General features: G+C 27.2%; 7 protein-coding genes across 7 annotated transcripts; 3 read left to right on the forward strand and 4 right to left on the reverse strand.

The window, feature by feature from the left end:
- Nucleotides 1-862: 862 nt before the first annotated feature.
- GO595_005931 (Iron sulfur cluster assembly protein 1, mitochondrial) lies at nt 863-1,309 on the reverse strand (the record flags this gene model as incomplete). The annotated part of the gene is made up of 1 exon (XM_067919227.1): nt 863-1,309. One exon carries the CDS (start codon nt 1,307-1,309, stop codon nt 863-865), a length of 447 nt encoding a protein of 148 aa, XP_067773967.1.
- A 2,479-nt stretch (nt 1,310-3,788) lies between these two features.
- On the forward strand, nt 3,789-4,967 carry GO595_005932 (Clan CD, family C13, asparaginyl endopeptidase-like cysteine peptidase; the record flags this gene model as incomplete). Its single annotated transcript, XM_067919228.1, has 1 exon — nt 3,789-4,967. One exon carries the CDS (start codon nt 3,789-3,791, stop codon nt 4,965-4,967), a length of 1,179 nt encoding a protein of 392 aa, XP_067773968.1.
- Nucleotides 4,968-5,946: 979 nt separating this feature from the next.
- On the reverse strand, nt 5,947-6,411 carry GO595_005933 (40S ribosomal protein S18; the record flags this gene model as incomplete). The annotated part of the gene is made up of 1 exon (XM_067919230.1): nt 5,947-6,411. The coding sequence occupies one exon, from the start codon at nt 6,409-6,411 to the stop codon at nt 5,947-5,949; it is 465 nt and encodes a 154-aa protein (XP_067773969.1).
- Nucleotides 6,412-6,538: 127 nt separating this feature from the next.
- GO595_005934 (COMM domain-containing protein 7) lies at nt 6,539-7,090 on the forward strand (the record flags this gene model as incomplete). The annotated part of the gene is made up of 1 exon (XM_067919231.1): nt 6,539-7,090. The coding sequence occupies one exon, from the start codon at nt 6,539-6,541 to the stop codon at nt 7,088-7,090; it is 552 nt and encodes a 183-aa protein (XP_067773970.1).
- A 235-nt stretch (nt 7,091-7,325) lies between these two features.
- On the forward strand, nt 7,326-7,775 carry GO595_005935 (cupin domain-containing protein; the record flags this gene model as incomplete). The annotated part of the gene is made up of 1 exon (XM_067919232.1): nt 7,326-7,775. One exon carries the CDS (start codon nt 7,326-7,328, stop codon nt 7,773-7,775), a length of 450 nt encoding a protein of 149 aa, XP_067773971.1.
- Nucleotides 7,776-8,276: 501 nt separating this feature from the next.
- GO595_005936 (uncharacterized protein) lies at nt 8,277-9,386 on the reverse strand (the record flags this gene model as incomplete). Its single annotated transcript, XM_067919233.1, has 1 exon — nt 8,277-9,386. One exon carries the CDS (start codon nt 9,384-9,386, stop codon nt 8,277-8,279), a length of 1,110 nt encoding a protein of 369 aa, XP_067773972.1.
- A 530-nt stretch (nt 9,387-9,916) lies between these two features.
- Nucleotides 9,917-10,816, reverse strand: GO595_005937 (cysteine synthases family protein; the record flags this gene model as incomplete). Its single annotated transcript, XM_067919234.1, has 1 exon — nt 9,917-10,816. One exon carries the CDS (start codon nt 10,814-10,816, stop codon nt 9,917-9,919), a length of 900 nt encoding a protein of 299 aa, XP_067773973.1.
- Between the last annotated feature and the right edge of the window lie 15,853 nt (nt 10,817-26,669).

Raw genomic sequence — 26,669 nt, forward strand, 5'->3', positions numbered from 1 at the left:
TTCTTTAAGAAAACATTCTGATTCATATGTGTTTATTTGATAAAGATAAATAGTTAATATTTAAGCAGTTTTGAAAAATTTAAATTTTTTATGTTTGATAATAAATTTAAAATTATAATATATATCCTTGCTTCTCTTTTTTGCGTAAAATAAGACATATAAATAAATTGAGAAATATAAAATTCATAGAGTAAAGGACATACTGGATGATCTTCTAAGATTAGTTTTGAAACTTGTTGAAATGTTGACTCAAGTTCTTTTCATTTAAATTAATAAACAATTTCTATATCAACAATCTCATCTGGAACAAGTCGTAAGGATGATGAACTTGATGGATGTGGGGAAAGGGGAGGAGGAATATCCATTAAAACGAATTCGTATGGCACCTTTCAAACAGTTAGATCTAATGAATGTTAAGTTGTAAGACTATTTACATCAATATCCATGATAAATATATTAAATTTACACACCATATTTTTGCTAAGATAAATCATAAAAAATTATATTTAACAAATTTTTTTGTGAATTCATGAAGATAACATCACATTAATGATTGTAGTTGTAAACCATAAAAAAAGAAGAACGGCACTTTTGATTTAAACCATCATAGGCGATCGTTTTCATCACAAATATTCTAACCGTTGTAATAAAATAACGATACGTATTCAATTAGTACAAATAAAACGGTTGTAAAGGCTTTTTCGGTTCACCAAACTTTCAGACAAAATCAAAAAGATTAAAAAAAAGCAGTAATCAATTCATATGAAAAGGATCACAAAAATATGATTTAAAATGGCACAAAAGATTTTGCTGACATGGTTGAAGAATTTTTAATTTAAAATTCAATTATAATTGTTTACTATTATTGTTTTGGTTGGTGCTTCTTGAGGTAACTTTCAACAGCGGCCTTAATAGCATCTTGAGCTAACATTGAACAATGCAATTTTACCGGGGGAAGATTTAGTTCATTTGCAATTGCTGTGTTTTTGACTTGAAGTGCTTCATCAAGTGTTTTTCCTTCAATCATTGTGGTTGCAAGTGATGATGATGCAACAGCAGCTGGACAACCAAAAGCTCTGAATTTCACTTCCTTAATTTTACCTGTGTTTTCATCAACACGGATTTGGAACTTGAGAGCATCACCACAAGCAGGTGCACCAACTATTCCAGTGCCAACATCATCATCATTAGCATTCATAAATCCAGTATTCCTTGGGTTTTTAAAGTGCTCATTGACCTTTTCGTGATAGAACCTCATTCCAAAACGAGATAGAATCTTTTTACCAGTGCAATTTAAGCTTGAAAGCATTCTTTAAACTGAAAACTTGTGACCAACTATTTCAATGTACCCGACCATAAAACAACTCAAACTCACCTAATTTAACGTTTTTATTTAAAAATTAAGTGTGTTAAACGTTTGCAATCCGATTTTAGTAAATTTACCTGTAATAAAACTCAAACATATAAAAAAACATCATCCGAACCTCAATGTGTTACACTCATTTTTTTTAGAACTGTTTAATATAAAATTTAGTTAGTGTTTAAATTTATTTTAACGTTAGTAAATTTTAATAAGTTTTGATTGATTAAAAATTATTAAAAGATAAAAAAAATCATACATATGTATGAAAATGTGTTCATTTATGATGCATAATAAAATCAAAGAAAAAGAAATCAATAAAAGTAATTATAAATCGGTTGGTTTCATGAGGATCTGTTTATTATGAAAAAACATTTTATTTTAGAAACCTAAGGTGATGATTTTTGTTCACTTCCACACATTTTAAAAGCATTTTATCCACATAAATTTATATTATAAGAATTTCTAAAAGAACTTCACCTTAAAGAAAATCATTCATTTAAGAAAATCTTATCATCAAATGAAATATATATAATAGATTTAAATAACATTATTTTCAAGAAGAAATTGGTTTAAATTATTAAAGTAATTATAAAAAGAATGCAATTATCTCATTTTATATGATTATTCAATCACTGTTTATGTTTCCAAGCTTTAGATTTAAATTCAATATTATCATGGTATTGTTGATTTACACTATGCTGTTTTTACATCATTATCAGAACAAGATAATTTTGTTTCTAGTATAACTTTAGATTGTGAAAGTTGTTGTGGTAAGGGAATTCATTGGATGTCAATTAATCTAATTTAAATATTATCTCATTTAAATGGGTGAATAAAAACAGTATTTTATATCTTTATTTTGGTTTAATTGATCTTTAAAAATTTTTTTCTCTTTTATTAAATATTTTATGTCTTATTGAGAACATAAAGTGTTGCCAAAAATTATTCCCATACGATAGAAATAATTCAAAAATAATTGACTTAATTACGATTGTTTTAAATTGGAAATATTTTACATTTGGGAATAAAATTTGGTCAAAGAAGTTTCACTTTTATTCAGAAAATTCAGAAGCTTGTTGGCCCACCAAAATTCCTTATTACTTCCTTCATACGCTCTTTCATGGAGTCAATAAGGTGATTTATAACTTCTTCAGAGATTTAACTCCATACAGCAAAGATATATTCAATTAGTTCCTCTTTCGTTTGCGGATTTAATTCATATCCTCTCGCCTTAATGATATACCATAGATTCTCAATAGGGTTGAGGTCAGGCGACATCGCCGGCCAATTCTCTATAATATTTACATAATTTTTCAAATAATCAATAGTTATTTTGGATGTGTGAGCCATGGCTCCATCCTGCATTAAAATCCATTTTTGCACTCCATAGGCTTGGTTCATGTCTGGAATAAAACCGGATTGATCTATTAATTCATCAATGTATGTGATCGTATCAACAGTACCTTTTTCCACAATTATTAATGATGTTTTGACTATCCTTGATATTCCACCAAAGATTAATATCTTTTCAGGAAATTTCTTTTCACATATTTTAATCTCATCACGAATTTCTCCTCTTCTTCTGTATAACGAATGGTGATCATCTCCAAGCCAAAAATAGGATTCATCCGTAAAAAGCATATATCCCATTTTGTTTTTTCAAATAGGTGTTTGCGACAAAAAAAGACTCTTGCAATTTTTTGTTCTTCAGTGATATGAAATGTACGAATAGGTGGTAGTAACTTGAATCCTAATTTTTTCTCGATTGTTTGAACAGTTGATTATGAGATTATGGGAAATTGATTTGATGAATTGCATATATTGGCCAATTTTTCATTTGAAATTCTACGGTTCTTTTCGGTCATTGTTTATATATATTCGACTAAACCTGGGGTTCGTTTTGTTGGTGCCCCAATTTTTCCAAAATTTATAAAAAATATTTTCACCATTGTCAATCATCATTCTGATCTTTGCAACTGTTTTATGATTTATTCCTGTTTTTCTTTCTATTTCCATATTTGAATATCCTTGTTGAATATTTTGCAGGATAATATATCGCTTTTGCTGATGTTTTTTCATATGAAAAAAAAGTAAACGGCCTGGGAATAATTTTTAGCAACACTTTAGCTAGATAAGAATAAATCTATATGCTAGTTAAATCACTTTAACAATAAAAAAAATATGCAATAAAAACTTTTACATATAAGAACTTGAATTTTTGATTATTCCATTTTTTAATCTTTAATTTTGTCTCGTCATTTTTGCTGTCAACACACATTGATAGGACAAAAAAAGCATATTAAAAACGTTAATTCATTTCAGTTTTTGAAATTTGAAAAGCTTTTCAAAGCAAAAGAAAGAATTTCTGAGTATTTCATTCAAATAGAGTTAACCCCTTTTCTCAATTTTCTATCCATCAAAAAAAATGTTTGTCTTCTTGTTTTCTACACTTGCAGTCGCAGACAATTATGCCATACTAATTGCAGGATCAAGTGGATGGATTAATTATCGTCATCAAGCAGATATCTCGACCATTTATCAAATGCTTCTTCGTAACGGTTATCAAAAAGATCATATAATACAATTTCAATATGATGATATAGCTAATAATGAACTTAATACATTTCCTGGACAGATTTTCCATGCTGAATCACATGAAAATGTATATCCTGGTGCATCACAAATTGATGTCAAAAATGAAGATATTACAGCGGAAAGCTTATATAACGCATTAAGGTCACTTAAGAGCACATCTAATGATAACATATTACTCTATTATGATAATCATGGAGCACCAGGAACATTAGGAGTTCCTAATTCCAAAGGTTATCCAATATATGGTGATGAATTAAATAACGTAATACAAGAAATGTATGACAAAGGCCTTTATAAGAATTTCCTTTTCATAGTTGAAGCATGTGAAAGTGGAAGTCTTATTCCATTTATTAAAGCACCGAATACATTAGTTATTTCTGCGTCAGGACCAGCCGAAGAATCATGGTCATTAATATATGATTCATCAATAGATAATATGTTAACAAATGAATTTACATATTATCTTCTTTCTCAAATCCAAGAAAATCCAACTGCAGAAATCATTGATATCTTCAACAAAGTATTAAAGTTAATGCACGGATCAACACCAAGAATCGGCAAAAACGAAACAATCCAAAAAATGAAAATTTCGGAATTCTTTGGAATACCAAACAAAATAAACTTTAGAAAAACAATACAAAAAGTTCATCACGAAAATGGTATCCCTCAAAGAAGTGTTTTATCACATTTCTTAAAGAAGACATCCGAAGAAATTTCAGATCCAATGAAAAGAGCAAGTGCGAGAATTAAGCTTATGAAGATAAAAACTGAACGAGAAAAGTTTTCTTATGTACTTCGAGAACTTGCAAACGCATTAAATATAAATCCAAATGACATTCCAAAAGAGTATAATGATATTCCTTTGTCTTACTTCAGAGTTTTAAGACATTTCGTTAAGAAATATGATCAAATACAACCTGATGATATGGATTTGTTATCAACTTTGGTATATATTTGTAAGAAAAGATCTGAATCAGACATAATTTCTGCGATTGATTCTCTTCTTTAAATATATAGATAAAGTATTTCTATTAATAAATAAAATATTTCTTCATTTTAATATCAAACAAACCCAGCCAAATTTGAGCGGTTTTCATCACAAAAAACGTATCGATTCCAAACGTATTATGGAAGAAATGGAGTTGGAAGAAAGAGAAATTTACGGTGTATTCTTTTATGATAGAGAGCAAAGAGAACTTTTTTCTTGTTCATGCTTAGATGAAGAATATACCAAAAAAATATCAATTCCTAATATTTTTAAAGCTTGTGATATTGAAGATGTTGAAGGAATTGAATTAATATTTTCATTAAAAATAGATGTTTACATGGTTGACGTTGCTTTTGGAAATGATGTTTATTGTGTTACAATCTTTGATACCAGAACAAGTCGAAATGGATCAGTGAATCCAATATGTGCCTTATTCTATTTACAAGTCCTTCAAAAGGAATTTTCAGGAGAATACAATTTTGGTCAATTAAAATTTCTACCTGTTTTATATACCGAACTTTCTGCAATGTTCTCATGTTTTACATCACCGGATTTTGCCGAGATGTTTATCATTATTTCTCCTTGCCAACAAATTTTCTGCAAGTTCGGATCTATAAAATTAAGTCCTGAAGCAACTAATATTACATGGTCAATTGCATTGGAACTTGCTTTAGCCATTGAGAATTCTCCATATATCATACCACAACAATCAGATTTCATATTTGGTTTTGATTTTTTAAATTTTGCCAAAATTATTGCATTCTTCTCACATCAAGCCGTCGATAATTATGAGCCGCAGCAAATAATCCAAGAATTCACAAAAAATATCGCTGAGATGATGGAGGCAATGAAGGAATTATTCCTCATGTAATCCTAAAACGGAACAACTGTTTATAAATATATTGTCGATTTTGCTTTTTTTTTTTTAATAAAATATTACGTAATTTGTTTAACACTAAATTTAATACTTAAATATATAGAAAACGTTTAAATTTAGATCTTATTTCTTACGTTCAACACCAACTGCAACACCGCGACGACCAGTAGATTTAGTGCATTGGCCACGAACTTTAAGTCCAAGGCTATGACGAATACCACGCTTCATTCTCATCTTCTTCATACGTTCGATTTCGTTACGGTGATTAGATGAAAGATCAGTTGATGCCCATTGAAGGTTCTTGCCTGAAGCACGATCATTTCTACGGTTGAGCATCCAAACAGGAATTCCATTTTCAACTGGGTTTTGAATGATTGCAACAATACGTTCTTCTTCTTGTGAAGTGAGTGTACCTGCGCGTTTGAGTGGATCAAGACCAGCACGGCGAGCAACAGCGTGTGCAAATCTACGTCCGAGACCTGCAATAGCTGTGAGTGCTAAATAAAGTGGCTTGCGTCCATCGACATTTGTTGAGAGCATACGAACCATATCGCGAAAGGCAGAAGGATCAGTTACTTCGAGAGGCATAAAATCTCTTTTAGTGTGGCCAGATCTCGGTTTTCCATTCAATTTTGGGCCGCCCTAATCATGGGGTGGTTTTTTATCAAAAAAGTGCTTTAATTTAAACGGCTTCATATTAAAATGTCACTTTTATATGCTAACCCAACAACAAATTCGAGATAACATCCCTTTACTAAATTCTATTTCTGAAGATGGTATACGACAACTATGCTCAACTGTTATAGACAGTATTCAATATCAAACAAACCTTCAAACACAACTTAATTCGTTAACTGATATTGCAGACATTTCAACATTACAAAATGTTGCCGATACAATATCATCTCTTGTTTATAGGTTACTTCAGTCACGCTCTAATACTTCAGATTCTGCCGATACTTTTAAATCACTTGGAATTTCAGAGCAACACTCAGCTATTCTATCTTCAGTCGTAAACAATAGAATAGATAGTTTATGTAAGGACATGGCATCTCGTTCATCTGGAGATAAGCTTTCAGATCTTGAATGGCGATTTGGTTTGACAGCTGCATCAAGTTCAGAAAACGGATCCGCCTTTGTCCAAATGAAATTGTCATTTGAAAACAATGATCCTGTTTCTGTTGAAATGGGAATGAAGGAATTTTATGAATTTGCTGCTGACATTAAGCACATTCAGCAACAGATGGAAAATAGTCTAAGTATCTAAATAAAGGTTTCTTATTCTAATTCTTTCTATGAAAACCATTTTTAAAAATCATTTTTAAGGATCCTTCAAATTTTCAGTTCATATGTCTTAGAAGAGAGACCGTTTAGGAAAATTGAACCGAATTTTACTCTGAAAATTTCAATTAAAACGATTATCCGGCCAATTGTAAACTTTTGAAAAAATATTTCATGTTTCCTTGAGTTTAATGGAATGGCTTTAACTTCATTTTAATTTAATGTCACTCAAAACAATCTCTGAAGGAAGCAACTATACTGCTGTTAATGTAGGTCCTGCATCAGAAATAGAAAAATATGTTTTCACAGGTTTTGGTCAACCAATTCCTGGAAAAGTTTTCTTACAACAAGCTCTTCATTTAACAGGATCTGAAATTTCATATACATCAATTCCTGCAGGTGTCCAACTATCATTCTTCCATTCACATAAAGAAAATGAAGAAGTATATATTGTTATTCAAGGAAAAGGCGAATATCAAGTAGATGATACCGTTTTCCCAATTGAAGAAGGATCTGTTATTCGTGTTGGAACTGGAGCTAGTCGTTGCTACAAGAACACAGGAACTGAACCTCTAGTTATAATCTGTATACAAACCAAAGAATCTAAAGAACCACTTAAAACTGGTCATGACGCAGAGTTCCTCCAAACAGAACCAAAATTCACTAAGTAAACCAAAATAACTTCTCAATTTTAAAATTTTTATCAATCACAAAATATATTTTATTTCGATTATTATTCACAATGATTTTAAACATTATATTTATGTTTTCTTAAAAAAAATGAATCCCTTTCATTGTGCACTTTGCCTATTTACATTTATTTATATTGAAAATTTATAAATTATATTTAAAACAACCAATAACTAAATTAAAATATAAAAGAAGCCAGTGCATTTCATTAAAACTTTTACAGTTTTTGTGTTAAATTTAGTATTTATCAAAAATCTACACTTATAATTTATTATGTGATAACAATGTAAAAGTTATATAACAATAATGGAAATTCATAATAATTTGTTCTATATATTCTAAAAACAATCTTTTATTAAGTTAAAAACAAATTTCAGCATAACACCGATCAAACCAATACGACAAAATTTAAATTCATTTTCACAAAACATTCTAAATCATCGTATTTTATTTACAACAGTTAATTTAATTCTTATTCTACTCTATTCGTTCTCCTTTACATAACTTTCCAAGTCAATACTTTGGCAATGGGATATCAATCCCTCGAAATTTCTTTCTGCATATTCGAAAGGCGGAGACAGTGATTCCTTATCCAGAAAAGAGTCGATCATCCAAAACGTATAAAATATGTCCGGATGCTCTGATGAAAGTGTAGTTCCGAGGAACAACGAAAAAAGGTCGTCGAAACATATCAATTGCTTTATGTCGCTTAAGCTTGCCAAGTTCGATCCCTTTTGGATAATTATCGCCGCCTTTTGTACTCCGATTAATTCCTTATGTATGTAATAAAGGGCATCAATCGGATTGGGGCAGAAGATCGACTCATAGAGGAAAAGTGATGCGGAATGATAAAAGTTTATGTTTCGGAATAAGTTTCGAATACTTTCTTCTCCATCTCCGACGTGGATATATTCGGTTGGAAGATGAAAGTATTTAGAGGGTAACGAGGCAAGTTTCTCAAGTTTTATTAGATTAGGATTCGGCTTAGGTGCGAAGTAATGCGGAAATCGTTCATAACATCGTTGAAATAAACAACGATAGAGAATTACGAATGCTATGGATTGCTCTTGGGGCGTTAAAGAAGCGCGTTTAGGGATGATTCGAAGCGCAAAGTCAATGAGCTCACGAGTAAATGTGGCATGATCGACTTTGGTAAATGTATTGATTAATAAATCGATCTCATATTGATATGGTGACTTATAACAAAAGAAACATTGGGATAAGGAGACTTCAATTTCCATGGGAAATATGTATGAAATGTCGGAGATGACACGTGAGCGAGAATCAATGACTAATTGTGTGAAAAAAGGTCTGAAATCTTGATGCCAGGGAGCTTTAGGAAGAGTCTCAATATGTGATTTAGTACGTTCAACATAATAATATAGATATTTGATGGAATTCTGAAGTCGAGATGATGATTCAGGTTCGAGATATTCAAAAAATTCAGAGCAAACACAACACATATAGTCTGTTGGAATTATGTCAGATTGAAGAAGTTGGATTATTTCATGTGATTGTTCTATTCTATCTTTAAAATAGCCATATTGTTTTGTAGCAAGTTCAATTTGATATCCACGAAGCTCTTGCTGCATAGCAGTTAGTTTTCGGAGTAATATTATTGTATTCTTATCATCATAACATGCATAAGGAAGATCTGGAATTTCTTGTTCAGATAATTGATCAATCCTATTTTCTTCACATGTACATAATTTTTCTACTTGTGCGATAAATTCAAGTAATTTTTTCCGAAGAGATTGGTGTTTCTTTTCTCTTTTGAAAAGAAAAGCTTCTTGTTGTTTTTGTTTGTCGTTTTGAAAATAATGAACGTATGGAAGCAGATTTATATGTTCTAAACACCATGTTTTTAGTTTATCATGGTTCTCCTCCATTTTTATTGGTTAATCCCAAGGGAATAAACGGGCGATGGGTTATTTAAACGGTCACCCGAAGACATACATATTTATCAGGTTTACAAAAAGTGAACTCGATATTGATGAAAAAATCGATATTGTTTTGGAAGAATAACGATTGATTTTCAATACATAACCGCTACGATATTCATCGTTTGACAAATTTTATTTAAAAAATAAAATATTCCATTAACCATTTTTAAAAATCCTATCTATTCAAATAATTGGGTGGAAAGATACTTTTCACCACGATCAGGGAACAAAACAACAATGACACTACCAGATGGTACTTCTTCTGCAATCTTCAAAGCTGCAACCATTGCAGCACCAGATGACATTCCGATAAAAATTCCTTCTTTAGCAATGATATCTCTTGCTGCTTGATAAGCTTTCTGTGTTTCAATGATAATATGTTCATCAACTTTTGTTGGATCATAAATTTCTGGTACAATTGCTTCTTTCATGTTTTTCAGACCTTGGATTTTATGTCCCATTTCTGGTTGGGCTTCGATAATTTTGATATTTGGATTTTTCTCTTTTAGATATTTGGCATTACCCATTAAAGTTCCAGATGTTCCAAGAGATGCCACAAAGTGTGTTATTTTCCCATTTGTTTGTTCCCAGATTTCAGGTCCTGTTGTATAATAATGTGTCATGTAATTAGCAGGATTAGAAAATTGGTTTGGCATATAGTACTTTTCAGGTTCTGCGTCATAGATTTCATGGGCTTTTCTGATGGCTCCATCTGTTCCTTGATCACCTGGAGTAAGAACAATATCAGCACCAAAGGCCTTAAGGATCTTTCTCCTTTCAACGGATACTGACTCAGACATAACAATTACAAGCTTGTAACCTTTGATCGATGCAACCATAGCCAATCCTATTCCTGTATTTCCAGAAGTTGGTTCGATGATTATTTGTCCCTTCTTAAGTTTGCCTTGCTTTTCTGCTTCATTGATCATGTTCAAAGCTATTCTATCTTTAATTGAACCAGAAGGATTAAAACCTTCAAGTTTTGCATAAACTTCGATGTCATCTCTTTTAATGATATTGTTTAGTTTTACCATTGGGGTATTACCTACTGTTTCAAGGATGTTATTGTACACTTGCATGAAAAAAAATAATAAGTATTTGAGCGGCCAGCCAAGCCCACAAAATTTTCCTTCAAAAGTTAACTTTGTGAAATGAAAAAATATCGCTCTCCATAGAAATAAATGGAATAAACTACAGAATATTTATTGAATTTTGTGATGTTTACTCACGAGCCGGTAAAACAAACCGATCCCAACGTAAGGAAAGTGACACACTTCAGTTTTCTTATTTAACAAAATACTTTACGAATTTCCCATGTCTGAACATGAAGAAATTTCTCAAAAACTTATAAAGAATGAAGACAAGTACCACGAGAATTTAATATCATTGGAAAGGATTTTTTTTAAAGGAAATAATATCTCACCTGATTTGATTTTAAATTATTATGAACGTAATTTTCCTTATTCATTTAATCTTATTATTTGTCAATTAATGTATTCTTCTATAGTTTCACAAAGACTTGATTTTAATACATATACTGATTGTTTAAAATCGATTGAATCATATGAAACAGAATTTGATATCAATTCCAAAATAATAAAAGTATTTGGAAAATTTCTTCTTGGAAATCAATCACAAGAATCTAATTATATATTAGAAAACATGATAGAACAAAAGTTAATTCATCCTAACTTTGTACAAAAGAAATTTACTTATTTCTTTTCGCATTTGAAAAACAAAGAAGAAACAAATTATTTAAGATATCATCCATTTGAAGATAGAAGTGCACCATTTTTTGTACAATTTAATTCTAATATTAATGAACTTATAAAGGATGATTGGAAGATGCATAAACAATTTATTCATGACGAAGTTAATCCGAATGAACTTTCAAAAATAATACGAAATGATGAAATAGAAAAACTTCAAAAGTTATCAACATCAACAAAATTTGATTTTAACAAGAAAATTAAACCATCGCTTTATGAAAGATGTTCATTTGTTAATCATGAAAATGTTACATTAATTGATTATGCAGCTTTTTTTGGATCGATTAAATGTTTTCGATTTTTATTATTAAATGAATCAGAAGTAATAAATGGTTTTAAATATGCTATTGCTGGTGGTAATGTCGAAATCATTCATTTATGTGAACAAAATCATTCATCTTTTGATGGTACTTTAGAAACAGCAATTGAATTTCATCGAAATGAAATCTTCCATTATCTTTATGAAAATAATATTTTTAATAATAAAGATTTAAATGAATTAGGGAAAATTTGTGTCGAACATAATAACTATGAAATTCTTTCATTTTTAGAAGATGAAGGAATGAATATAGAAAATTCGATTATAAATTTATCAGCAAAATGTGGTAATATATTTTTGGTTAAACATTTTCTTAAATCCCATCAAGTTCCTGAAAATATTTTACTTTTTTCTGCTGAATCGGGAAACTTTGAACTTTTTAAATATGTAATCGAACAAGAAGGTTATAATGTTAATTATAAAGATGTTTTTTTGTTAGTTTTGAAGTTTGTTTTTTTCATAAAATGATTTTAAAATAAATTTGGAATTTCTTTAATTTGTTTAATACTGCTTTCATGATAGCTTGTCAAGAAGGTAATATTAATATTGTTAAATTACTTTTAGAACAAAAAGGTATAAATATAAATACTAAAAATGTTTTTTTTAATTTTTATAATGTTTTTCTAAGTAGTTTCATGTTTATAACATAATATTAAAATTTGTTTTAATGTTTTTGTACTGGTTTTATGATTGCTTGTATGAATGGACATTATGAAATTGTTAGTTTGCTTCTTAATAATATAAAAAATAAAATTAATGTTAAATCAAAAGACATTAATATAATTTATTTGAAATTTAATTTTATTTTTTAATGTTTTGATTAAATATTTAGAATTTATTATATTTATTTAATACAGCATTAGATTATGCATGTGCTAAAGGTTATTTAGATATAGCGAAATTGCTTTTAGATCAAAAGAAAATAAATATTAATCATAAAAATGTTATTTTATAATTAAAAAAATTTAATTAATACGTATAAAGTTAAATAATTATATTTGCAATTTCTTTAATTATTTTGAAACAGCTCTAATATTGGCATCATTTAATGGGCAACTTGAAGTTGTTAAATTATTACTTCAACAAAAGAAAATGGATATTAATGCAAGAAATATTTATAAACTTTTTATTCTATTTGTTTCTTTATTTTTAATGTTTCAAGAAAATTTTTGAAACTTATTCAATTCATTTAGAACAGCATTAATGTTAGCATCTTCAAATGGTCATGTTGATATTGTTAAAATACTGCTTGCACAAAATGGAATTGATGTTGAAGCTAAAGACAATTTTTACCTTAATAATTTGTTATTTCAAAAACATTTTTGGAATATATTCGTATTGTTTATTACAGCTTTTATGTATGCATGTAGATGTGGGAAATATGATGTAATGAAATATTTTATAGAAAATGAAAAAATCGACTTTAATTTACAAGATATTAATTTTATATATTTAAAATTTGTTTTGAATATTTTTTGGAAATTATAAATAATATTTAATACAGCTTTAATTTATGCATCTAAAATTGGTTATGTTAATATTGTTCAATTATTGCTTGAACAAAAAGAAATTAATATTAATATAAAAAGTGTTTTCTTTAATCATAAACAGAAGTTTTTTAATTATATAATGGATTTATATATAAAATTTGGAGTTTATTCATTTTATTTAGAGTTGCATTTATGTATGCTTGTTATTATGGTCATACTGATGTTGTGAAGCTATTTCTTAAACGAAAAGAATGCGATATTAATGCAAAAGATTTTTCTTTTATATTTACTTTTTGTTTATTATAAATATTTAATTTTTACATATTTTATTTGACATTTAATTTCTTTTCTTGTAACAGCTTTAATGATTGCATCACATAGAAACAAAATTGATGTAGCAAAGTTGCTTCTTGACCAAAAAAACATTGAAATTAATGTAAAAAATGTTTAATTAATTTTATATAATGAAGTTTTTGTGTATGATATGGTGTTTATTAACGTTTTTCAAAACTGCTTTATCAATTGCAACTGAAGACAAGAATACAGAAATCGAAAAATTACTTCTTTCTAAAGGTGCTATTTAGTTTTCCCATTCTGCTATGTAAAATAAAGAAAACAAATTTGTTAGCAATGTTTTTATTATAAAATTAATTTTTTAATTTTCGTTTTTTCAATAATATTTTAACACAATTGATTTTAATGAAAGTAATTGTGCGAAATAAATCGACCAGAATATTCAAGTATTGTTGAAAAAATGTTTAAAATATTTTTATCTTCTGTTTGATTTTGTGATTCCTTGTTGTGAGTATCGCTCACTCGTGGAGGAACGAATCTTGATGGATTTGTATTAGCAAAATTAATTCAAAAAGTCATTTTTTCTTCTTTGTTTAGAGCCTCCAATAATGAATAAATTGTTTCAAGAATTATCCTATTGATAGAACATATAAATTGCAAATACAGATTTTTGAATTTTTGCTCTGGTCTATAGATATTGAAAATCTTGTATAACTTAAAAACAGAATGGAAACTATAGAAAAATTATATAAATTAATATTGAATATTATTAGTTCTATATTTATTGAATTTGAACTTCTGTATTTAATTCTAGAGCCAAAAAAGCATTTTGAAATTTTTGAGATTGCTCATAAAAAAATAAGATAACAAAATTTGGTTAAGATAATTTTATTGAATAGAATGTGTATACTTATTTATTTATGTTTTATTAAATTTAGGTCAGTGGAAAATGAAAAAAATTGATTTTATGATTTGAAACGACCGTTTATTTGGTTGACAGCGTCTTGTAGGAACAGAACAAGAATTCTTCATTTTGATGAAAAAACAAAAAAAGAAGAATTCATGGGAAACCTATCAATTAATCAATAGAACTATTTACAACTTAAACGAAGGAAATATTTCTCAATCAGTACAAACAATATTTGATATATTTGATGATAATTATGCATATTCTTTTAATTTAGTTATAAGTCATATGATATATTCATCATTTGTAGCACAAATAGTTAATTCTAATATAATATTCGATTTTCTTAATAAACTTGAAAAAATGTTAAATAATGAAAACAAGCATAAAAAAATATTTGATATTTTAACGCATTTTCTTGTCAACAAGACTACAGGCGATAGTGAATATCTCATTAATGAAATTCTTAAGAATGAATTTTCTAAACCAGAATGAATTTTCGTTTCCTTAACTCCTTATTTTGCACATTACGATGAAATGAATTATTTAAACAATTCAATATATAACCAAGATGATGACAAACAGTTTAATTATTTTTTCGAAAATTATGAAGAACTTTCAAAGAATGGATGGGAACTTCATAAGCAACTAATTGAAGAAGGAGTCAATCCAAATGAAATTGCGAAAATAATTCGAAATGATGAAATCGAAAAACTTCAAGAAATTTCATCACAAACAAAATTTGATTTTGATCAGTTTGTTGAACCATCACTTTATGAAAGATGTTCATTTATAAATCAAGAAAATGTTACATTAATTGATTATGCAGCATTTTTTGGATCAGTAAAATGTTTTAAATATTTATTTGTGAATGGAGCAAATGTAGAAAACACAGGTAAATATGCAGTTGCAGGTGGAAATGAAGAAATTATTCATTTATGTGAACAAAATCATTCATCATTTGAAGGTGCATATAAAACAGCAATTAAGTTTCATCGAAATGATATCTTTAAATATCTTTATGATAATAAAATTGAAGATATCAATAATTTAGAAGAATTAGGAAAGAAATGTGTTTTATGTGATAATTTGGATATATTTTTGATTTTACTCAAGGGAGGAATGAAAATTAATAATGATATTATTAATGAATTAGCAAGAGTTGGAAATATATTCCTTATAAAACATTTTCTTAGAGAAAATGAAATTCCAAAGGATATTTTGGTTTTTTCATCAGCATCAGGAAATTTTGAACTTGTGAAATATATTTTAAAAAAAGAAGGAATTGATATTAATACTAAAGATATTTATTTATTTTATTTAAAATTCATTTTAATAATTTTATATTTCAAAATAATATTTGGAAATTATTTATACTATTTTATACAGCACTTATTTTAGCATCTTCAGAAGGTCATACAGAAATCGTTAAATTACTTCTTGAACAAGAAGGAATTGATATTAATGCTAAAGAGATTTATTTGTTTTATTTAAAAATTATTTTAATAATTTGATATTTAGAAATAATATTTGGAAATTATTTAAATTATTTGATACAGCACTTATTTTGGCATCTGAAAAAGGTCATACAGAAATCGTTAAATTACTTCTTAAGCAAAAAGGAATCGATTTTAATGCTAAAAATATTTATTTGTTTTATTTAAAAATTATTTTAATAATTTTATATTTCAAAATAATAATTGGAAATTATTTAAATTATTTAATACAGCACTTATATTAGCATCTAGACATGGTCATACAGAAATAGTTAAATTACTTCTAGAACAAGAAGGAATTGATATTAATGCTAAAGATATTTATTTGTTTTATTTGATATTTATTTGAATAATATAGAATTTCAAAATAATATTTGGAAATTATTTAAATTATTTTGGACAGCACTAATGGTTGCATCTTTTTATGGACATACAGAAATAGTCAGATTACTTCTTGAACAAGAAGGAATTGATATTAATACGGAAGATATTTATATGTTATATTTTGTATTTATTTTAATAATTTGATATTTCAAAATAATATTTGGAAATTATATAAATTGTTTAGAACAGCAACAACATGTGCATTTGCAAAAGGCCACATAGAAATTGGTAAATTACTTCTTGAACAAAAAGAAAATAAATATATCCTTAAATACTCAAAATAATGATGGCAATTAAAAAAACAAACTCAACAACATTTATATTAATTTTTTAGTATACTTGAATTATAGGTTAAATAAAAAGCATCCCATTGCGACCAACCGAAAACTTAATATTAATATGTAAGAACAAATAACTATGAACCTGTTAAACTTAAAATTAAATAAAAAATTTAATATTAAATTTATTTAAACACGATAGAGAATAACAAAGGAGTGAAAACAATAGTAAATGTTGCGTTTAACGTTGTTATAGGAGCACCTTTGTAAAACGATTTCCATTTATCAATTAAGTCAGCAAAAATTGGTTTATTTGTTTCTATATTTATATTTTCTTTTTCTTTTTTCAGGTAAAAAATTTCCGATTTTGATTTCTTCTTTCTCATCAATTTCTTTTGGTTCTTCTTTCTTTATGAATTTTTCATTGTACTGTTTGGTAGCATTTTCATCACTGGAAATTATTATATCTGAAATGCCAACCGTTCCATCAATTGTCCATAAATCGAATCCAACCCCTGTGAAGTTTGCAAATTTATGAGGTGACAAATCTTCATAGAAATTTGGGTTTGGAATTCTTTGTGGAATCCATTTTCCTTTATATTGAGGATTTCGATATCTTGAATGTTCCCAAGGACCTACAAATTTTGGTTTAATAATTAATGGCGGTTCGTATGGACCACATCCTGGTACATTTTCACATTTTGGATTTGGAATAAGTTCTGGTTCCCATTTTCCAAAAATAGATTCATCCCAATCTTTAGGTTGTTTGGAATCTTGATTAGGAATTAATTTAGACTCGTCTAGTAACCATCCTTTGGAGGATCAAGTTTTTCTGGATCAGGTATAAATTCGGGTTGTGTTTCATCCCAATCGGACGGTTTTTTAACGGTCTCTAAATTAGAAAGAAATTTAAAAAAAATTACTATATCTTCATAAAAATTTGTATACTGTGCTTATATGTTAAAATCTGATATGTATTAAATACAATACAAATAATTTTAAGATTAAAAAGAAATCTATAAGTGAGAAAGTGGTTGACAATGTATTATTCCACATGAAATATTTTAATAATTTAATGTTTCAAAATAATATTTGGAAATTATTTAAATTATTTGATACACACTTATTTCAGTAACGAAAAATGGTCATACAGAAACAGTTAATTTACTTTTTGAACAGAAAGAAATTGATATTAATGCTAAAGATGTTTATTTATTTTCAATAACGAAAATGTAATTAATTTTCATCCAAAATAAACTGTAACAATTTTCGAGTCACATTTATGCCATGTATGCATGCAAAACAATTTCTGATTTACGAAAAAAACAATAAAAATAGGCTTCAGCCAATCTAATTAGATTGTATTTATATTCAAAAACAGGTGGGCATTTTTCAAAATGTAAACAATTTTTTGAATATGTAAACTTTTCAAAATATTTTTGCCCATTTACAAAAAGTTTGATACCAAAGTCAACTCATTTTTTTTTTTTTTAAATTATGGAAAAATATAATAAAATACGATTTCTTGGATGTGGATCATATGGGAAAGTCAACCTAGTAGAAGAAGTTATCACAAAGGAAAAATATGCACTTAAAAAAATACCAATACCATTTGAATTTTCAGAAGAACGAGAAACAATTAAGAAACATTATGAAACTTTTGGAAGAATAGAACATCCAAACATTGTTAAAATCCATGAAATTTTTGAAACAGCAAAAAACATTTGTGTTGTTATGGAATACTTAGAAGGCGGTAATTTATCAGAACGAATTCATTTATTTAAGAAATTCATACCAGAATCGCAAGTTATTCATTATTTTCATCAAATATTAACAGGGATTCAATTTCTTCATGAAAATAAAATCATTCATCGAGATTTAAAACCAGAAAACATTTTACTTGATAAGAATGATCATATTAAAATATGTGATTTTGATAATGTTAGAGTTCTTGAAACTATCCATCAAAAATGCCAAAGTTGTGTAGGTACGCCATTATATGTCTCACCAGAAATCATTAATTTTATGTCATATGATTTAAAAACAGATATTTGGTCATTAGGATGTATACTTTATGAATTATGCTCATTAAAAAGACCATTTGATGGGAATAATATAGTGGTATTACGTAAGTTAATAACCAATGGAAAATATGAACCTATTCCATCATTTTATAATAAAAATCTTCGGGAACTTGTTACGCGAATGCTTCAAATAAATCCGCAACGCAGACCAACAATCAAACAAATTCTATTAGAACCATTCATTCAAGAATTCATTTACATCGATAATTTCATTCCATGTAATGCAAATGATCAATTTGAAGAAAAATCCATCAATTCATTTCAAAATAATTACAGAAAAATCAAAAAACTTGATTCATTTTGTTATTTTTCAGAAAAATGTTATCTTGTTGAATCTAAATCCTCGTCCATTCAATATTTCTTAAAAACACGTATATCTATCCATCCCGATGAAATACAAATCACAAAAAAAATTTATGGTACTATTTCTAAAATCTCACATCGAAATATCATTCAAATATACAATTATTTCGAAGATAATGAAAAAATTTATGTTCTAATGGAATTCGTACCAGGTGATTTATCAGAACTTATAAGACGCCAACGAGAGAATAATAAAAAGATAGAAGAAGTTGATGTTTTAAATTATTTTATTCAAATCTGTTTTGCAGTGAAATTTTTTCATGATAATAAAATTATTCATCGCAATTTAAAACCATCAAATATTCTTCTCGATCATTGTAATAATGTAAAATTGGCAGGTTTTGATGGTATTCGAATTCTTGAAACTATTAATGAAAAATGTTATAGTATTGTAGGTACACCATTATATATGTCACCAGAAATCATTAATTTTATGTCATATGATTTAAAAACAGATATTTGGTCATTAGGATGTATACTTTATGAATTATGCTCATTAAAAAGACCATTTGATGGGAATAATATAGTGGTATTACGTAAGTTAATAACCAATGGAAAATATGAACCTATTCCATCATTTTATAGTGAAAATCTTAGGAAACTTGTTTCGCGAATGCTTTCAATAAATCCTAAACATAGACCAACAATAAATGATATTCTTCAATTTCCATTCATTCAAAAACGTTTATACGAAATGAACAATCTCATGAAAATACAAGAACATTAATAAACAACAAAATTTAATTTAAAGGTTTTATCTCAGGTGAAAATTCATGCAAATAGGGTTGGCCCACGATTAATCGATTAATTTTCGATACGAGTCACTTTTTTTATCGATAAAAATCGATTAATAACGGTTTGAATCTCGATAAAATCGATAAACTCGAAAAAAGCCACTTTTTTATCGAAAAAATCGATTTTGAAAAGTGACGTTATTTATCGAGGAGGTATAGGATCCTCTCAATCGATTTTTAAAGGGTATATTTCGAACGATATAAAACGATCCCACTTTTCAAAAGAAATTATCATTATATCAATTTGATTTTCAATAAAAATATAAATGACACCTATTTTGAATGAAAATAGAAAATGAAATACGGTTTGGCAGAACACAGTCCGATTGAAAAACATTAAAAAAGTGGTGAGTGTCACAATAACTTATTGAATACTTTATGAATGTGTAAACTATTCATTGATCAAAGTTGAAATTTGAGTAAAACTATATTACATCATATATATACCTAAAGTTTATCAGAATGATTTAGATATGATTATGACCGAAATTTATATGATAGCATTAAATTCGGATTATATATATAAATATTCATTATTTCTGATATTTTTTTTCTGTTGTAATGAAATATGATATAAAAATATTCTTCGATCCATCAAATTCGTATTTTCGATATTCTAATAGTCCAAATATCATGAAATAATAATATTGTATTTAAACAGAGCGGATTTATAAAAAGTCTATTTCGATAATTGGATATCATTATTATTTTATCATTTCGATGAATTTGGATATCATTATTTTATCATTTCGATGAATTTGGATTTAAATAATATATCATTCGAATTATATCTGTATTTATATTTTTTGATGCTATCATATGCACTGTTTTACATGTTTATAAGTACAGAAGGGTGAAAAAGTACCCAACCCACCCCTCAAAAATGCTCAAATCTTAATATTAATTAATTTAGTTGATGATTTTAATTAATGTATTCACCATTGTTTCTAATAACATCTTCCAATCAATTAATCCATTCATGGAACACATTTTGAAGGTCTTCGAAAGTAAGATTGTCCCATGTTTATTTAATGGCACTTTTTAACTCATTTTCATTTGAAATGATTTACCTGCAAACTTGTTTTTCGAGTATCCGAAAGACCAGAAGTAACTTGGTAAAATATCGGGGGAATATGGCCGATGGGATGCTCTTATTGATCCGCTTTTTTTTTAAAAATCAGTGGTCACTTTTGAATTATGAATGCGACAGTTGTCCATATGAATAAACATGCCCTTAACTTTTTTATTCTAGTACCAATTCGTCCATTTTTGACGATGCTGGATAAAACGCATCCACAAAAATGTGTTGAATTAAATTTTGAACCTGGATCTAAAATATTAACTGTTACAAGGCCAACACCAGTAAAGAATATTGTAACCATCCGTTTTTTTGTATTGATACTTTGTCTCAACCTTGGTGTAACAGAATCTGGATTTGGTGCCCATTGAAAGGAATGATAATAATGCATATTAAACCAACTTTCACTACCAGTAATAATATTGGCAAAATTGTTTGGTTCATCTGCCTTAAGTATCTATAAAAGTTCTTCTGATTCTTTAACCCTTTTTAATTTTTGTTCATCTGTAAGTAAATGAGGAATCCATTTTTTTGAATATTTATTATAATTCATTTCTAATAAGTTTCTCTTAACAACAAATTTATCAACGTGGAAAGCTTTTGCCATTATTTTGGTTGATGCATAAGGTTCATCATTGAGAAAATTTAAAATTAATTTTTTAATATCGATTTTTGGCCTTCCACTCCTTGGGAGATCTTCGCCTGTGGTTCTACCCTCTTTCCAGCTTTTAATCCAATATTTTATTTGGGTTTCAGAGTATGCTTCCTCCTTATACGTTTCATCTAATTGCTTTTTGATTTTCCTGCAACCTTGGCCTTGTAGCATTAAAAAATGAATGACATACCTTTGCTCAATAGACATAATACCAATTATTTTAAACGTTCGAAAATTTAAACGTATATAACTTTCTACTGAATTTATATTTTCTAAAAATTTTTATATACTTAAATACACAAGAGTTTATACTTATATATAAATACCATTTTATGTTTTAATTCATTCTTAATAAAGAATTACAGGGGTGGGTCGGGTACTTTTTCACCCCCCTGTAATTCCAAATGTTTATATGAAATATTCATATTTCCGAATATAATTTGAAAATACCAAATGATTAAAATGAATACAAAATAAAATATATATCTTTAGTATTAATATCATATTATTTTTGTTCCATAAGTGATTTAACGATTTATCCATGACCACTTGAAGATACTTATAGTGCTGTTTATAATATTTAAGAAAAAATTACTTAAGTGTTTTTTTAATAGAATAAATAAATATCATTAGCATTTATACCACCCATTTCTTTTTGTACTTTTGCAACTGCATAATGACCTTGTTATATTGCACAATGAGGTGCTGTTTCATTAATTTCATATAAATTACAAAAGATATAACACAGTAAATATTCATGAGAAACATTTTTACTATATATATTATTACATAATGAAGAATTATTAATTATAACAATTCTATGAGATTAAAAAATGACAAATTATTAGTACTTTATAGAGCATCCGACTTCTAATATTAGAATTATGATTCGAAATATTGATAAATTTTTTTATTGATCAAAATTTCCTCTTACATTATGTGAACTATTATAAATACAATCTATATTCACCATCATGATACATAATGTAAATACCATAGAATAAACTATCTCATCTGTATAATCCGAATGAAACGAAACATATTAAAAAATAAAATTTAATAATAAATGCATTGCTTTGGAATATATAAAATATTCAAAGTTATCGAAAATAAATAAAAGCCTTAATATCTTATTTATGTAAAACATGATTTCTAAAGTCACAGAACATTAATGTTTATTAAATATTTTTTAATAAAAATATCAAAAACCCATATCACTCACTGTGATTCGTGTAAAATCAATGAATAGTTTACATATTCATAAAGTATTCAATAAGTTATTGTGACACTCACCACTTTTTTAATGTTTTTTAATCGGACTGTGTTCTGCCAAACCGTATTTCATTTTCTATTTTCATTCAAAATAGGTGTCATTTATATTTTTATTGAAAATCAAATTGATAGAATAATAATTTCTTTTAAAAAGTGGGATCGTTTTATATCGTTCGGAATTTACCTGTTAAAAATCGATTGAGAGGATTTGGAGGTTTGGTCTGCGGTTGTGTAATTGATCCGACCCCCCTAGTTTTCATGTTATAAGACTAAGTCAATAGGAATGATATTTATATTCTTTATATCACGAAATTTTTGAATGATTTTTAATCGACCAAAACCGTTTATTTATCGTGAAATTGATTGATATCGATAAATAAACGGTTTTTATTGATGTTAAATCGAAAAAACCGTATATCGAATTTAATCGATTATTAGAAAGCCGATTAATCGAATATCGAACGATATTACGGTTATTTATCGATTTTTATCGATTACCAACCCTACATGCAAAGAAGACAGCTTCGGAGCCCCGGGAAAGCTTTCTTATGATTTTACATAATATTTATAGATGTCTCTTGCTAGCTTGATCAAAATAACATTAAAATTAATGCAAAATGTTAATTAACTTTATATAATGAAGTTTTGATTTTATGCATAAAACAAATTGAAAAATTACTTCGTTTCAAAGGTGCCACTTAATTTTCTCATTTAACTATGTGAAATAAAGAAAACAAGATTTATTTAGCATTGATTTTTTTTTCTCATAATGTTTTGTGTTTTTATTAATGGAACACTTTAATCTACTAAATTTTCTTCATTCATATTCATTAAAATATAATCAAATTCTTGTGTTAAAACATTAATAATTTTTCTGGAACTTTAATCAAATATTTCTTCTTCTTTTCTTTTTTTGTTTATTCTTTGAATTCATTCTTTGATTAGTTCCGGTACCAATATAATCATTAGTCACAACTTATGATATCAAATTCATTTCCATGAATAATAACAATAATTTCCAAAATTCGGATAACATTTTATATTTATTTAATAAGAAAATATTATCGATTAGTGAATTTAAAATGATTTGTCCATTCATTCGACAACAACGAATCGATTAATTCTTCCAAATTCTCTCTGTTCAGCTCCAGTATCATTCTATTCCTTAGGCCAGGATCCTGATAACCGAACTGATCCAAATAAATTCCCTTCAACTTAATCAAAGAGTTAAACTCATTTATACCCAAACTAATTGAAGATGCCGTTTTACCCGACAACACCAAAAACACCGAAAACGAATCGTTAAAGAAGTTCTTTAAATAATCGTACACATGAATATATTTTTCATTCTCATCGAAACTCACAATCGAACCAGTCAAAAGACAAACGCCGAATCTTTTATCGAAATGTTGCGAAATGTTTAAAACTTCAGATTGTTTAAACAAATCCAAAAAATTATCGGGCAAATGAATCAAATTAAATTTCGGTAATTCTTTCGGTAATTTATCATAAGGTTTTATACCGAAGAATTTTAAGACGTTTTTAAACTTTAAAACTTTTTTCCAATTTATATTACAATCGAAATTCTCACATAAACAAATTTTCACAAATATTATCACATTGGAAAGGAATATTAAACTTTCAGTATGTTTTAAAGTGGATGAAATCGTTTTAGCTAAATCGATATAATTAAAATGTGTTATATTACTCATAGCAAAATACATAAATAAAAACAATTGTAAAGGTTCCATTTCATTATCTTCTTCATTATCATCGTCTAATATATACTCTGTTTCTTTCGATTTCACATGCCATATACATAAAAAGAATTGTCGTAACTTAATATATATTAATTCATTATTTAAACATTCGGGTTTAGATCTAAAACGAATTTCTAATAATTCGATTTCTGATGAAAGTGTTTCAATAATTCCATTTATATTATTTTTTCCCCAAATGTTATTAAAGAATTGATTAATTCCATTTATCAAATTTTCATTTGTAATTTTCTTGAGTCCATTTTGGATAATAGGTAATCCATTATTACGTGGACATCGATCATTCGGGCATTCATAACATTTAATATTATCAATACATGAATAATGTATCGGATGCTTACAAATATGTAAAGATTTAAATGTGTTTAATTTTGGTGTCTTTCGTGATGAAGGATTTCGAAATTTCCATTTACAATATGATAATAATGGATTGTTAAAGACAAATAATGGATATATGAAATAATCATTGGTTGAATCATCACTTTCTATATGACAGATACTACATTCGAATTCATTGTTAATGTTTTCATCATTGAATTGTTGTGAAAACATTTCTTGATCTTGTGAAAATGTTCGAATTATATTATCTTTTAAGTTACGAATTTTATTTTTTTGTTCTTCAATTAAATTCATATTTTTATTGTTATTGTTATTATTATTTGTTATTATATTTATTTTCATTTCTTTTATAACTTTTTGTCCTAATTCGCCTAAATTTAATAACAATGTAATTATATTAATTTCTGTTGCGTTTTGATATTTAATATTTGTATATATGAAATCATTAAATGATTTATATAAAAGTTTTGTATAAAGTTCATTAAAATTATTCGCTTCAATGATTTCATTATTAATTTCATTAATATTTGTTAATTTCGATGATTCAATTAATAAATATAAAACAAATTGTAAATTATTTTTGTTTTTGTTTAAGTTGTTTTGTGATAATATTAAAAATTCAATTGTAAATAAAATCGGCGAAAATAAAATCGATTTAAATTCACTTAATATCTCTGGAAACTTAATTAAAACATTCTGATTCTTATCAATGAAAGAATTCATTGACTTTTGTATCTCAATTGGCTTTAAGTAATATAACAATGGATGCCATTCAATGTTCTTAGATGTCCGTAATTGGATACCATTACGCGTTTCGATCATTTCGATATGTTTCTTTAATTCTTTAAGGAAAAATTGATTCTTCATTAAGTTGCCCCACATATTCTTTAATAAATCTGATGGAGTACAACTATTAATTTGTAATTCATTTAATGCTATCATTAATGCAATATTAAACTTTTTGGTTTCTTTAGTGGTGATTAAACATAAAATAAATAATAAAAAACAAAATATTATCGAATCAAACTTTTCATTAATTTCTTCATTGTCTTCAAATAAGCCATGAATTGAAGCTATCATTTTAATAAACTCTAACTTGTTTAATGTGCTCCGTAATAAGGTTTGAATGATTTGAAACGATGGAATATAACTATATTTTAAATTACATTTAAATTTTTGGGATTTTAATGCAATGATATAATCATCTGAATTTCGGATAAATAAATCATAACAAACTAAATTTGTAGAAATCATTAACCTTAATGGAATAAATGCTAATTTTTGATAAAATGTATCAAGATTTTCTTCGTTGTTGTAAACTTTACAAATTTCTGTAAAGTTCTGAATTTTTGACTTTATACATTTGAACGTTAAAAGTTCGAGTGAATATATAAGCAAAACCTCAACGTTACTTTCTAGGACACTTCGATAATATAGGTCATTTTTACCATTATAGTTTGGATCAATAACCGATTTTATTTTATCTAAACATTGAATCAACTCAATGAATGGATATTCATTATAATAATTATCAGATATTTGATATATAATATGATTTAAACCAAATTGATAGTTATGTAACGTAGATATCATCCCATCTTTCCCATTTACTTTTTCATGAAATTCCCGAAT

This window comes from Histomonas meleagridis, assembly GCF_020186115.1.
Source record: "Histomonas meleagridis strain 2922-C6/04-10x chromosome Unknown contig_4, whole genome shotgun sequence".
Lineage (NCBI taxonomy): Eukaryota > Parabasalia > Tritrichomonadida > Dientamoebidae > Histomonas > Histomonas meleagridis.